This window comes from Caloenas nicobarica, chromosome 11 (genome assembly GCF_036013445.1).
Source record: "Caloenas nicobarica isolate bCalNic1 chromosome 11, bCalNic1.hap1, whole genome shotgun sequence".
NCBI lineage: Eukaryota > Metazoa > Chordata > Aves > Columbiformes > Columbidae > Caloenas > Caloenas nicobarica.
Window position 1 is genome coordinate 6,796,105 of NC_088255.1, and position 14,010 is coordinate 6,810,114.

Here is a 14,010-nt window from a genome sequence, read left to right on the forward strand (position 1 = left end):
CTCTGTGCCGCGCCAGTGTGATCACCCCCACCTCTGCAGGCAGTGCTGGCTCCACACCCACCCTGGGGCTCAGCCTTCTCTATCCATCTATTTCTATTCTCAGGCCAACAGCATCTCTCCTCCCAGCTCTGGATTTTCCCCACTGCACCTCTCCCCACCCTGGTACAGTTTATTCCCCACTGCCCCTGCAAGGGTTTCAGCTCTACTCTGGGTTCCAGAGCATCACCCAGCTGTGATCCCTCCCTGCCTGCAACCATGGCTTCTGCCCCCTGCTGCTGCCAGTGCTGCTGGGGATGCCACGGGGTGCTGGGGGGGCAGCTCAGGGCTCCCACGCTGGGCTTGGGCAGCACAGGGCAGGGAGGGAGGGGAAAGGGCCCCCACGCACGTTGTATCGTGGCGTCAACCTCTTGATGTCGTTGAGAGCCACGTCGATCCCCATCACGCCCAGGATGAGCTGGTTCTGGAAGGAAGTGCAGGGAGGGAGACGGATGGGAGCAGGGCTGTCACCTGCCACCGCCACCACAGGGATGGGGAAACAGGTGGACAGACCTCTTCTCCCTCCGGGGACGTGTGGGTCAGATCTGGACACTGCAGCGGCACAGGGTGGGACGTGCTAGCCCATCCATGGGACACTGCACCCCCCCCAGGGACTTGCCACTGCCAGCTGTCCCCACTGAACCAGGAGAGCTCGCCAAGGCCATGTCAGGTCCCGGGATGGCAGTCACCCCAATGTCACCCCAGGGAGGGGGTGCAGAGCAGGCAGCACCCCAGGGGTGGCAGTTTCCCCCTTCAGCCATGTGTCCAGCACTGGGGCAGCCTCCCCACCCCACTGTGGCCCCACAGCCAGAGGTCCCAGTGCAGCCAGCGTGGTGGGAGCCACAGTCTCCTACCTTCCTGTCACTGCTGTCCTCCGTCAGGTTGAACACTGGCAGTGTGCCCGTCACCACCAGGCCCAGCCCCTGCACAAGAACAGAAGGGTGTCCCATGGCCCCTCACCAGCCCCAGGACCCAGAGCTGGGGTGGGTAGCAGAAAGGGGTTACCCCCTGGCAAGGGAGATGGGGGCATGTGCTGTGTGGAACCCTGGGGCTGGTGTCCCCACCCACACGCTGGGGCTGGGAGTCCTTACCAGGGCATCTTGGTAGACGTTGGTCCACTGAACCTGCTTGGCTCGATTCCCGGCCAGGACCATGGGTCTGCCCAGCACATCCAGGTACTCCTGCAGGAACACAGCACGGAAGAAAAGCATGACGTAGGAGCTGGATGCCTCCCTGCACTGCTTGCTGACATCCCTGTCCCCATGCATGCCTCAGGGATTATTAGTAAGGTGCTTGGTGGTGGCCCCCAGCTGCAGGCTGAGCCAGGGGATGGGGTTTGGCAGCTACAGAACCCAAGGGTCACGGCTCCAGCTGGGAACCAAAAGGGCCTGTTGAGATGCAAACAAGCTGCTGCTCGCCATGGGTCGTGCACGGGTAGGGCAGGGGCTCCCGAGGCAGTAGCTGCCCACCATGACACCTCGTATGCATCCGATAAAGAAGAGGGGCAGAAAAGGGGCAGGGGTATGGGGTGTGGGGTGGACACTCCTGGCTCTGCTGGGGCTGGCCCTGCCTGCGCTTGCTCCCTCCCTGCCTGCACTCCCTCCCTGCCCGCACTCGGTTCTACTCTGTGCTGATTAGCGCCTGATGTTTCATAATTAGTCACTCAAAAGGCAGCAGGTCCATAGGGAGCTGCAGAAGATGAATTACTTATTTCAATAGCGCGAGGCCTGGCTGTTGGCTCAGCTTGGCTCCCCAGCTCGCTGCCATACCCGCTGACAGCTTTTGGGGTCTCTGCAGCGGGGCTGGGGCTGCCTGAGGACACCCCCAGAGAGGGCAGCCCCGGGAGGGCAGCTCTGCCGGCAGCACTGCCTGCCTGCACTCTGCCTGCCTGGACCTGCCGTACCTGCGTGTTGATGCGGATGGCGCCGATGGAGGGGATTTCGAAGTAATAACCTTCGAAAAGAAAGAGAAAGGCAGCTGGAGAGTTGGCTGGCTGCCCATCTGGCAGTCTGTCTGTCCTGCTGTCTGTCCTGCTGTCCAGCACCTTGCTGGCAGTGGCATGTACCGGAGCACCAGTCCCAGCCCCTGTGGGAGGAGGGAGCCCCATACCCCGCAGTCACTCCTGCGGCTGGGTGCCAGCCCCGCTCACCTTTGTTGGCACAGGCCATCCACTGCAGCGGGGTCACGTCATAGTTGTGCTGCCCGACCGAGAAGGTGAAGACCCGCACCTGCGGCAGAGTGCGGTGGTGAGGACCATCTGCCAGGCACCCCGATCTTCCACTCTCAGGTGCACCCAGCTGATGGCAACCTCCCTAGGGATAGTGTGGCATTGCCCTCTGCCATGCAGACCGTACTGCTTGTGCCCAAGCGCAGGAAGGCAGAAGGCAGCTCCTGCGAACGCTGGCTGTGCTGGCAGGCAGGCAGGAGCTGCTGTCTCCCTGCCCAGAGCCAGAGAGTCCTGTCCCCCATCGGCCAAAGCCATCTACTCCAGTGGGACTGGAGGTCATCGCGCTGGGGCACTGCTGCACAGGGAGGGGTCTGTGCTCTCCAAGGGTCCTGCTTGGCCTAGGATCTCCCCACCCCATGGGTCTCCAGGTCCTGGGGAGCCAGGTGGCGATGGGGACCCTCCTGGCTGTGAGCGGGGGGGGGGCTGCCAGCCCCATCATCCCCTGGCAGCCCATGGGGTACCTGGCCCTGTGTCTCCCGCATGCCAAAGTGGGAGCTGGCTGTAAACTGCACCGGCATGTCAGTCGCCCCATTGCCAGGGCAATGTCTTGGCGCAGGAGCCAGCTGTCACCAGGAGAGGCTGGTGCCGTCGCTCATGGCAAACAAGGCAGCAACTGGCAATGGAGCTGCAGCAGCCGTCTCGCTCCCTGGTGAGCGGCCCCAGCCCGGCACTCGGCCCCACAGCCTCTCACCGTCTTATTGGGCCAGTTGTACTTCTCAAAGACGTCCTGTACCCGGTCCTCACCGCCGTCCGTGAACATCATGATCATCTTGTTGCAGTTGGCACGTGTGATGTTTGACTGTGGGGCAGAGAGACAGTGCCTGAGGCCAGACCCAGAGCAAGCAGCGCTGGGAATGGGGCTGGATGTGGCCAGGAGGTCTGGCCCCCAACCATCACTCTTCCTGGACTGTTTCTCCGGGCTGAGGGTGGCCGGGGTGAACAGGCAGAAGGAGGGATACTGTTGGTTTGGAAATGATCTTGTGGCTATTGCCGCTCGGCACCTAATAGCACCATTCATCTTTATTTTGCCTCTGGCACGGTGTCCAGCTGGATCTGGCCCCCTCTGCCCAGCCATGCTCGCTCTTAATAACCCAGAGGGGCAGCCACTCTCATAAAACCTTGGCTACAGCATGGCGGGGGTGGGATATCCACCCTGCATTGCAAAAGAGGACAAGGAGCCCTGCACATCGAAGCCCCCGGGGCAGCAGCAGGGTGCTCTCCGATTGCCGCCAGCACCCATGGGTGCGCTCTGTCCCCCCGCCTGGCCCAGAGCCCAGCCCCCAGCTCACGTTCTGCAGCTGGTCGAAGGCGTACTCAAAGCCAGCCTTGTAGTCGGTTGTGCCCTTGGCCACCATCCCCTGCACATCCTCCTTGAAGACCTTCTTGTTCCGGATGTTGGCCTGCACCAGGTGCTTGAAGCATGACACTGGCTTTGCCTTCTCATTGAACTGGGAGGCAAAAGGGACAAGAGCAGGTCACAGAAAGGGGACAGGGATTCTAAGGCAGCCCCCGGTGCACACAAACCACCCACCACACTCAGGTCCCATAGGTGGGAGGTGGCTGGAGCATCCTGTGTCCCATAGCCCAGGGATGGTTGATGCTGAGAGCGGGGCTTAGCTTGGGCCAAATCCAGCACGAAGCCACCCAGCGTGGGTGCTGGCAGTGGGTGCCACCAGCGCAGGGCTCGGCTACACCCCTGCGTCTGCGGGACACCCAGGATTGTGCAAGCAGCCGTGCCGTGCCATGTCGTGCCGTGTTGGCAACGGGAGCAGGTGCTGCCTCTCACGGCTTCATTTGCTAGCAATAGGGCCCATTCATTAGAGGAGCAGCGATCCGGCTAAAGGAGCTGGGCCAGACATGTTAATTAGTGCCGGCATGCCTGCAGCCAGACAGGGGAGGGCTGGTATGGGCTGATGTACAGATGCGGTGGCATGGCCACTGTGCTGCGTGAGGTCACTGGCTGGTGACAGACAGCGGGTGGCTGGGTTCGTCCTGGGAACAAGCACCCCGTGCTGGGGGAAGCTCGTACAGCCAAGCTCTGAGTGGCCATTTTCTTGCTTATGTGCAGGTGGGTGGTTAAGAAGAAAAAAAACGGCATTTCTTGCTCTGCAGAGCCCCCCGCCAGGTGGGTTTGGGGGCAAACAGCTCCCATGGTGGGGAGCTGGGAGCTGCCTGGGGGGCACAGCCTTGTCATCCGCCCCGCAGCACTCACAGAGGCCACATTGACGTAGTCATCATCCGAGAGGGTGTCCAGCATCTCATAGACCGAGGTCTTCATCAGCTTGAGGGTGAGGCCGCTCACGCTGCCGCTCCTGGCAGGAGAGAGGGGTGCTGGGGGCTCAGCAGTGAGGGGGCATGGGGGTCCCTCCAGTGCTGTCCCACACAGCTTCCCCAGGGCCACCGGTGGGACAGCAGCACCCAGGGAGCTGTGCCACCGTCCTGGCCCGGCTCAGCCCTGCCACGGCCCCCACACGTGTACTCACACATCCACAATGATGACCATGTCCTTCGGGGAGGAGGCGCCTTGGATGTACCTGCGGGGCGCAGAGAGGGGTCAGCGGGGTCAACTCATTTTTGGGGGGACCCAGAACCTGCTGAGTGCAGCCCAAGAACAAAGCTCTGCCAGGGCACGGGCAGCCAGAGAGCCGTGCCGAGAGCACCCACGGCGAGGAGCAGGGACAAGGCGGTGGTGGGCCAGCAGAGGCGAGGACGTGCCACGGCACGGCAGACTGCCAGTGACCTGCCGCTCAGTACCATATCAGCCTAATGAGCTCTAAATGCTAAACTCTTCTATCATCGCTGGCCCTTTTCTGCGTGCTGATTATGCTGACACACACATCCATATTAAGTTGCTATTTACCCCCCTGGTAGCTTCAAAGGCCAGGCTGATTAGGTTATTTTTAGCTACGAGGAGGAAAAATAATAATACTACATAAATCTTCCCTCCTGAGAACAATTAGGGAACCCTTTCTCGCCCCTCAAAGCACGTGGTCCTGCTCCCAGCTCTGCTGTGCCATCCTGTGTGGGACAGCGCCGGCGCGGTGCTGAGCACCCATCCTGGCCCTGGGCACAGCCCAGCCTCCTTGCCCCACCACGCGGGGCCTGATTCTGCCATGGCTGAAGTCCAAGGAAGGCTCATTATTGGCTTGATCAGGATCAGGCCTGACAATAATTATTTAGTGAGTTATTAGTATCAATTACTCACCATTACTGGGGAGGACTGGGGAAGGGGCAAGCTCTGGTTGCTAATCCCAGGTCCTGATGTTCCCTAATTACAAGCAATTACCCAGGTGGGATGTGGGGTGTGGGATGCTGGCAGGTGGGGGCCTCCTGCTGTGGGTGCTGTGTCCCTCAACATCACCCCTTCGTGCTGAGGTGCAGGACGGGCAGGGGGCTGCCTGTGGCCTTCCTGCTGGCTGGTGGGGGCTGGGGGGCTCGGTGCCTGCCGCACTCCCTGGGGCCGGGCTGCCAGCACAGTGAGGAGCCCAATGATGCTGCCTGTACTGGGTTGTGGCAACGCATCCATCTCTGGCTGCCCTGCTCAGATAAACCCCTGGGCTCGGCGGTGGCAGCTGTGGTTAATGGCACTATCCATCACGGGGGCAGGCAGGCCGGTGGTGCTGTGGCCCCCCCGAGGCGGGGGCCCGGCAGCGGAGCGGTGAGGGCTGCGTGCCGCACAGCGCCAGGACAGGGGGGGACCCCAAAGGGGTGTCCCGGGGTTGTGCTGTCCCCCAGCACAAAGGGTGCTGCTGCTCCGTGGCTGGATGGGTGAGTGCATGGCCAGCCTGGCTGGTGGGCAGGCAGCTGGGCTAGCTGGGCTTGGTAGCCCCCATACGCATCAGCAGCCCCCCCGAAACGGCCTGTCAGTCCCCTCTCTGCCAATAACCCACCTGGCTGCCCTGGCAGAGAGCAGTTAATAATTAATATGGAGCAATCAAAGACAATTAACCATAGTAGCAGGGCCATTAATTTTCTGACAAGGAGAGGGGGCAGCTCCCGGCGTGGGCAGGGGAAGGGGCAGGGGACGGGCAGGGGGTGCTCCCCTGGGTTACAGGGCTCCCCAGGTGTGTGCTGGAGACCCGTGCCCACTCTCCTCCCCGTGCCTGCACTTTGAGGCACCAAGCACAGGCAGGACGGGGCCGCAGCTCCCCCAGCCCCGTGGGCAGCAGGATAATTAGTGCTGCAGAGCTGAGACCTCAGCCTGGGCTGAAGGGACGCGATTCAATCCCGCCTCACTGGGTGCGCAGCAAAACGGCCACTTGTGGCTCTCGCTGACCACAGCCTGGCACCGCCTGCCCGTTGCTCTCTCCATCTTCCCGGCTCACTGTTTCCGAGAGCCAACTGTTTTCCCGTTTGGATGGGAATTCTGGCTGGGACAGAGCGCTGGCAGCCACGGCTGCAGGTGGGAGCAGGGTGATGGGCAGCTCTCCATGCTTGATCTGTATCCAAGGATTTATCCCTCCATCCCTTTCTACCTTCCCAAGAAGTGGGGAGGGGAGTGGGAGCGGAGAGCTGCAGCTTGGATGCCTCTGTCTGTGTTACGGTGTCCGTTTTCCAGTGCCAACCATGTGTGACATGAAAAGGGGAGGGAGCTGGCTGCTCCTGGCCAGGAAGGGCTGGTGAAATGACCCCCCTCCCCACCCTGCACCCCCTTACCAAGGCCGCCTGCGCACGTCGTAGAGGTCGATCTTATTGGGGGCTCTCCATGGGGTGGCTGTGGGGGAAGGCAGGTGGTGAGTGAGGGGACAAGGGGATGCAGGGGACAGGGCAGAGGGATGCACATGGCCGAGGAAGCAGCAGGCTCTGACGGGGAGCTCACGCTGCTGGCCTTTGGCACAGTGTGGTTACATGTGCCAGGCAGCCCTCAGCACCGGTGCTGTGAGATGCTCGTCCACATCTCGCAGGGAGAAGGGACCCCCAGCCAGCAGCCTCCCCACGCACCGGGGTAGTAGCGGGTGACACCGGTGGCACTGCCGAACACCTGCCAGAGCAGGGAGGGATCCTCCTTCCGATTCTCGATGAAGACGTCCTCCAGTGCCTGCGTCCAGTTCAGCTCATTGAGGATGACAGTGGCTGTGAGAGACAGAGCCCAGGGTGGGCGGGTGGGTGTGGGGGAGCAGCTGAGCTGCTGTGACAGGGACCATGGTGTCCCTGTGATGTTGGCAGGGAGGGAGAGGTGGTGTTTCTCCTCTCCCCTTCCCATGGAGGAGGCCACAGGGGCTTTGCAGCTGTTCCCGCTGCAGCTGTTCCCCCCACAGGGCTCCAGCATCAGCCTGATGTCCCTTGTGCACAGAGACTGGAACCACCCTCCAGGGCTCCCCTGACTGCTTACCATCTCCGTCCCCTGGCTCTGGGGCAGGGACAGCCACTGCTGGGGACAGCCAGCTTGCCATCTCACCCTCTTCCCAGCAAGACAACATGCCCCTCCTGCCACCATGCCAGCCCCACTCCCTGGGGACAGCCACCAGCTGGGAAACCAAGGGGTTGTGTCTCCCGGGGCTGCACAGAGCCTGCTGGGCTCCGCTCTGCATTACCGCTGGCACCCGCACCTGATGCAAAAGCAATTAAGATGCCAGCAAACAGCACTTTTAAATTATTCAGCTATTAAAGCAAAAGATAAGCTGCCGGCGGCCCCAGCCTGTGATTAATCAAGGAGGGCTGGCAGAGCGCGGGGGGGGCCAGCACGGCCAGGCAGGTACGGGGCTGGCTGCCCAGTGAGGGGGCTGCCTCGGTGACAGTGGGACCTCTCTGCACTCACAGGGCCCTTCGGGGCACCCCAAATACCAGGGAGCCCCCCCCAGCCCGTGCTGGGCTGTCCTGGGACTGCGGCGTGGAGGAGGCAGCCGTGCCACCGCAGGCAGGAGTGGGCAGCGGCAGCACCCCGAGGCCAGGCGCTGCTCCTTCCTGGGGACCCTCAGTGCATTTTTGGAGTGCAAAAGCTCCCAGGAGCAGCCTCTCTCCTCAGCATTGGGCAGAACAACCAGTGCGGTGCTGCAGAGGAGCCAGCGTACGTTTGAGCAGTGTCTTTAGCTCTCCTAATGCTTCCTCCCACACTTGTCCCTCCTTGAAACACCATCACCACCTGTTCAAGCCTTTGCCACCACCCTGAGGTGCTGCCAGGACATGGGCAGGTTTCACCCGGCGTGAGCCCTGGATCCCTCCATCCCAGCATCGCTGCTGGAGAAGACTTCTTCCCGTGGGCAGCTGTGCCTTCCAACTGTGATTTACTCCATCCCTGTCTCCTCGGCCATTCCTCAGCACCGTGCCTGCACACAGCTCTGTTATCTGGGCTCTTAGGACGATCTCTCGTTTCGCTCTGTCATGGGACATGGTTTTTTGCAGTAGAAGGGGCTGCAAGCAGGCTGCCAGGCTCCTGCCTGCGGGGAGCAACCCCGGGCACCATGCTGGGCACCGACACGTCCCTGACAGCCCCGGCAGCACCTGCACCCCCAGCCCATAGGGGCTCGTCAGCCACACCACGCTGGTGTCAAAGGCAGCCCTTATACCCTCCCTGCACACAAACACAGGTCCTATATCATCCCTGAGCACAAATGGAGCTCCTATATCCTCCCTGCACATGAATGTAGCCCCCATATCATTCCTGTGAACAAACGCAGTTCCAAAACCATCCCTGCAAACAAACGCAGCACTTATACATCCCTGTGCATGAAAGCTGCCCCTATACCCCCACTGTGAACATACACAGCCCCTATACCACCCCTGGGCATGGGTGCAGCCCCTACACACAAACACAGCCCCACGATCTCGTGCAGAGCAATGAGCTATTGACCATCGGATGGGAGGTTGTGTCCATGCTCAGGATGGCTCCTGTCCCCCTCCATCGAGGCCAGAGCTGCCAGTGCCCCTGTCCCTGTCCACATCTCATCCCTGTCCCTTTCTCGTCCCTATCCCCATCAGGGTGAGCCCAGCCCTGCCCCACCAGCAAGCGATTGCAGATTTAATTAAAAATGGCACAGTAAATAAAACACATATAGGATGTAATTTGTGTGTGTAGTGAGGGGTGACGGGGGAGGGCGTCTCTGCAGTGGTTTAATTAGCTGCCAGGCAGTGATAGTGCCTCTCTGCCGGGCCCTACTGGGGAGATGCTCCTCACCCATGGCTCTGCAGGGACTGGCCACACTCACCGGTGTCCCCAGCAGAAGAGGGCACACAGGTGGCCCCATGCCTGAACCCCAAACCTGCTCTCTGGGGTGCAGCAGCTGCGCACCCTGCCCTGCACCCCGGCTTTTCAGAGCACCCTGATGTAGCTGGGCACGGTCTGATCCTTGTGCCCCTGCACACCTGTGACCATGGCAGTGTCCCCTTACCCTGTATGGAAAGGGGCTCTTGGAGGGTGTCCTGTCCATGGCGACCCTCACGACCCCGTACACTCTCCCGCATCCCTCTCCAAACAGCTGCGAGTTCCCAGAGCACGTTCATCTCCAATTTGCTCTCATCCCACGGCTGAGCAGGGTGATTAATGTGGCCATGGCAGGGCATCAGCCATGGCATCGGCTGGAGAGCAGGGGTGAGGAGTAATGAATATTTCATCCCACGCAGCCCACCCTGCTTGCTCCCCCCTGCTCCATGACGTGCTTCATTAGCTGCCTGGCCTGCGCTAGCTGGGCAATAAAACTAATTGCAAATTTCTAATCCACTGCTGCCGCCGCAGTGAAATCATCGCACTGATGCAGCTCTGAGCACAGCCTCGCTGGTAACAAGCCCGTGTACTGGGAAAGCACTGCTCAGGGCAGGAAAGCGAGCTCAGACACCGTCACCACCATGACCACCCGGGAGCCCTTGGCAAGTGCCACCAATACAAGGCATGTTGGTGGGACGTTGGTGCCCTCAGCAGTGCAGGGAGACAAGGGGCACCCCGCAACAGCAGGGACTGGGGCTGGGTGCAGGATGCGGCCGTGGGTGCTGGAAGACGATCTCCAGCCGGGAGCAGTCCCCAGCTCCGTGCAGAGCAGCCACTAGAGGGAAATGGAGACCCGCTGTCACCATGTGCCACCGCGGCAGGGTGAGGCAGGAGAGAGCTCTGGGAGCTCAGGGTCTGTGTCACCTCCTGGTGAGGACTGATTGCTGGTGTGGCAGGTCCTATCCCACCTGTCCATATGTCCACCCGTCCGTCCATCCCTCCCTTCCCACTCCCGGGCTGCCTCACTGACCAGGTCCCCCTTTCTGGAGCACCCCGTACCCTCCGGCAGCGCAGAGGCATGGCCACGGGGCTGGCACCCCCTGCACGCTCCCGGCAGCGGGGGCTGCCCTGGGGCAGCATAGCACTGTCCTGCAAATACCCTCGCTGCCTGCCAGCAGGATTTCACCTGTGTTTGCTTCCTTTTCAGAACCCACCAGCCCAAAGGCAGCGAGGAAGCAGCCCTGATTCGCCCTCTCCCACTGCTCAGTGCTGTCTCCTACCAGCTGGGAGCTGCCACCTCTGTCATTGCTCCCGCACAGGGCTGCTCCATCCCTCTGGTTGTCCCTGGCTCCTGCTTTGAACCTCCTTGAGCTTTGCTGAGCCCTTCTACAGGGGTGATCATGGCGACATCGGTGCAACTGAACTCTATCCTCTGCCATAATTACCATTTCTCCTTTGCTCTCCATCCCTCCCTAACTCCTGATCACTGATTTGCCTCTTTGGCCCTGGCTGAGCTTTTCATAGAATCACAGAATCATTTTGGTTGGAAGAGACCCTCAAGATCATAGAGTCCAACCGTTAACGTAACTGAGGCACTAAATCACATCCATAAGAACCTCATCTACATGTCTTTTAAACTCCTCCAGGGATGGTGACTCTACCACCTGCCCGGGCAGCCTGTTCCAATGCCTGACAACTCTTTCCAGGAAGACATTTTTCTTAATATCCAATCCCTGGCACAACTTGAGGCCATTTCCTCTCATCCTATTATTTGAGGGTCCCTGGGGAGGGACATGTTGTCACCTGTGTTCTGACACTGTGACTTTGCCTCTTCTCAGTGCCTGCCCGGCTGGGAACCAGCCTGCCCTGGCACCGAGACCCAGGCGGGACACCCCGGGGTGACGGTCCCTGGGGCTGCAGCACTCCGAATAGGAGAAGCAGAGGCTGAGCCTGGGCTGGCAGCACGGAGAGGAGCAGAGCGGGTGATGGGGGGCACTCACAGCCTTTGTAGATGTCCGTGGGGATCTGCACGGCAGCATAGGAATAGTTAACCTTGGTCTTGAAATTGGCATCATCGGTGAACTCAAGCTTCAAGGAGTTGGACTTCTCCCTCTCAATCTCTTCTCCGTCGGGATCGTCCTGGGGAAGGAGAAGAGCACGTGAGGTCACCCAGGGGTGCCAGCCCTGGACACACGCTGGGAATGCTGCCACCCACAGCCCATTACCAAATGCTCCCCCACGGAGACTGGCACTGCTGGCTCCCACGCTGGATTTGGCTGTGCCAGTGGCACATGGGAGCGGGGGTCAGGAGTGGGTGGGCACAAAGGCGAGCACCAGGTACCGTTGCTTCCCTGGCTTTGGTAGCACGGCAAGTATTAAATCAGACAAAAAAACCCCAAAACCCCTCCAAAAAGCCTTGAAAATCAATTAGTGACAAAAGGCAACTATCAAAGAACAAATTAAAACGGAGTGCAGCTTAGCGCTCTGTCAATAAGCAATGCAAACAATATTTAATTATGGTGGAGAGACGGTGAATTCCCCGCTGCCGGTGCTGGAATGCGCTGCCTCACCTCTCCAGCCCCCCTCTCCTCCCGAGGCCCGGCTGCCAGCACGGCACGGGGGCAGAACTCCCCGGCAGGCAGGGCTGGGCTGAGGGGTGCAGGCAGGACAGCCGGGGGGCTGCAAGCAGGGCTAGAGCTGAGGCACAGGGACGTGTGGGCGAGTGGGAGGAATGGATTGGCCTCACTGGGAAAAATCACCTCCACCATCCCGCCAGGGACAAAGAAACCCAGGAGAAGGTGCTGGCCCCAGGCTGCCGCATCCCAACATGAGCCCAGCAGCCAGGGTTTGCAGCCACTGTGAGATGCTCAGGGTAGGAGGAGGATGAGGATGCAGCATCTGTCCTTCGTGTCCCTGGAGCTACATCCCCACTACAGAAGGGCTGAGCACGGAGCTACCTGCCCCATCCATGGGCAGGGACAGGCAAGAGAGGGGCAGGGACATGCCAAGCCTGATCTGGGGTGCAGGACGGCTCCACCTGCCTTCCCACGGCCCCAGCTGTGGGAGTGAGAGGGGCAGGGGGGGCAGGAGAGCAGGAGGGCATCTGGCTGCTGAGCTGCCCAGTGAGGGAGCGAATTCCCCTCAAGAAGCAGCTCGGTGCCTCTGCCTTTGTGCCCCCCATCCAATGAAGTGCCTCTCTCGGAGCCCATGTAAGGGCGTTGTCTGATTGTGGTAGCGGAGATCAGCCCTGCAGAAACGCCAGCTGCGAGCAGCTCCAGGCAGGGCTCTTGCAATGCTGCTGGGAGGGATGCCCCACAACATCCCATGGCAAAGCACCCTGGCACCTGTGGGGACAAGGGGTAGGGGAGGGTCCCGTCCTGCTGTCCTTGATGGCCCAGTGTGAGCAGCTCATCCACCGGCCAGGCTCCTCTCGGCAAAACCCAGGGGACAAAAGATCTGAATTCTCATGGGAAAAGTCATGTATTTAAAGGAAAACGATGTGTTTCGGAAATAAACTACAAAGCTTGTTTAAAACCTATCTAGGCCTCCTCCTCGTTTCCCCTCTGCAAATGACATTGGGATATCACCACCCCTATGCCAGTTCTGGCCGGCCACCGAGGTGGTGACATTCCCCTGACATTGCGAGGGGTGGCCAAAGCATTCGCCACAGCTCAGGAGAGTAACAGGATTGACATGCGATGTTTGGGCTTTAATTCCAGCCAATGGATTGTGAGTGTAAACACACCGCGAGCTGATCCTGGTGTGGGGGCTCCAGCTGCCCAGAAAGATGCTGAACTCAATTAAAGCTGCAGTAGCCAAGTGGGAGGTGGGCAGGGACCTTCCCCACCTTCCCTAAGCCACATTGCCAAGACTGAAATCCAGATTATGCTCTTAATTTCATGTAAGTTCAGAGAAAAGGTACAAAACTGACTGCCAGATCCCCTGCAAAGCTGTGATGTGTGCCAGGCTGTGGGCTCGCTGGAGAGCAGGCCCAGCCCCAAACCTGCCACTAACGTGGGGCTCTGGGTCCCTGGGGAAAGTGGCTGCACACATAATAGTTTGTCCCTGCCAAACTCTCTGAGCACCAGCCGGTGATTTAGAGGCACCTGCTGAAAACAGCTTTTAGACAGGATGCATCCGAGTACTTGAGGGCAACTACAGCGCCAAAAACTGCTTTGATGCCTAACTCCTTTATTTCCAAGCCCAGCAAAGTCCTGGTGACACCTCCCTGTCACTCGCCATCTCAAATCATTGGGGCACCCTGCCTGGGTCCAGCCCATCCTGCTCCTCTGTTTATCATTATTCCATTTTATCACCCACTTCTGAGGGGCTGATTTGTATTCTGCCAGGTTGGGCACTGTCTGGCTGCTCTCATTCACGCAGCTGTAAAGAGGCACGTGTATAGATCTCAGAGACAAATATACAGCTATCTATACGTGGGACACTTCATGCATCACTGACACCTGTACGGCAAACAGACCCGAGAAAAGAGCTGATGTTATCCGAGCTACATTTATCCTTTATCCACAAATCTCCTGACCTCGACCAAGTTATTCCTGTGTAAGACAGGCTGAATTTGGCCCCTGAAATGGGGTAATTTCCACCC

General features: G+C 60.0%; 1 protein-coding gene across 1 annotated transcript in view; it reads right to left on the reverse strand.

The window, feature by feature from the left end:
* The window catches only part of CACNA2D2 (calcium voltage-gated channel auxiliary subunit alpha2delta 2), a 218,343-nt gene that overhangs the window by 13,584 nt on the left and 190,749 nt on the right, over positions 1-14,010 (reverse strand). Inside the window, exons 6-17 of the mRNA XM_065642425.1 lie at positions 11,405-11,543; positions 7,205-7,336; positions 6,920-6,977; positions 4,747-4,797; positions 4,476-4,575; positions 3,553-3,711; positions 2,955-3,062; positions 2,186-2,264; positions 1,940-1,989; positions 1,128-1,217; positions 891-959; positions 386-460 (exon numbers count right to left, since the gene is read on the reverse strand). Of these exons, the coding sequence (XP_065498497.1) occupies positions 386-460; positions 891-959; positions 1,128-1,217; positions 1,940-1,989; positions 2,186-2,264; positions 2,955-3,062; positions 3,553-3,711; positions 4,476-4,575; positions 4,747-4,797; positions 6,920-6,977; positions 7,205-7,336; positions 11,405-11,543 (1,110 nt within the window). The remainder of the gene's footprint in view (positions 1-385; positions 461-890; positions 960-1,127; positions 1,218-1,939; positions 1,990-2,185; positions 2,265-2,954; positions 3,063-3,552; positions 3,712-4,475; positions 4,576-4,746; positions 4,798-6,919; positions 6,978-7,204; positions 7,337-11,404; positions 11,544-14,010) is intronic.